Genomic DNA, 284 nt, shown 5'->3' with positions numbered 1-284 from the left:
TTGGCAAGTAAGCTGTAATTTCACCATTGTTCGTTGTTGCTGTTATGGATAAGAGTTTCTCATTATTATCAGAGATATTGATACCAATGACTTGCTAATTTGTAAAAGCTTTTTATCATTCATCCAATTTTCATTCATCACTGAATGCTCCCTCTTGACAGGCAACAGTAGGTGCTCGTGAAGATGGTATAATGACTGCAGAACTTCTTCAAAGGTTGTTTACGGGACGGCAGATCATGAGTGCAGATCATGAAGTAGCCCCTCCAACTGTTCCAGAGAAGGTA

At 39.4% G+C, this 284-nt stretch overlaps 1 protein-coding gene across 1 annotated transcript in view; it reads left to right on the top strand.

Annotated features, from left to right (window-relative positions):
* PTAC5 (plastid transcriptionally active 5) overlaps window positions 1–284 on the top strand; it is a 2,453-nt gene that overhangs the window by 1,118 nt on the left and 1,051 nt on the right. The window contains 2 exon segments of the mRNA XM_021435949.2: window positions 1–7; window positions 162–281. The exon segment at window positions 1–7 is cut by the window's left edge and continues 89 nt beyond it. Of these exon segments, the coding sequence (XP_021291624.1) occupies window positions 1–7; window positions 162–281 (127 nt within the window).

This window comes from Theobroma umbraticum, unplaced genomic scaffold, assembly GCF_002168275.2.
Source record: "Theobroma umbraticum cultivar Fairchild unplaced genomic scaffold, ASM216827v3 scaffold_130.0, whole genome shotgun sequence".
Classification (NCBI taxonomy): Eukaryota; Viridiplantae; Streptophyta; class Magnoliopsida; order Malvales; family Malvaceae; genus Theobroma; species Theobroma umbraticum.
This window is presented reverse-complemented; position numbering and strand designations above follow the sequence as displayed.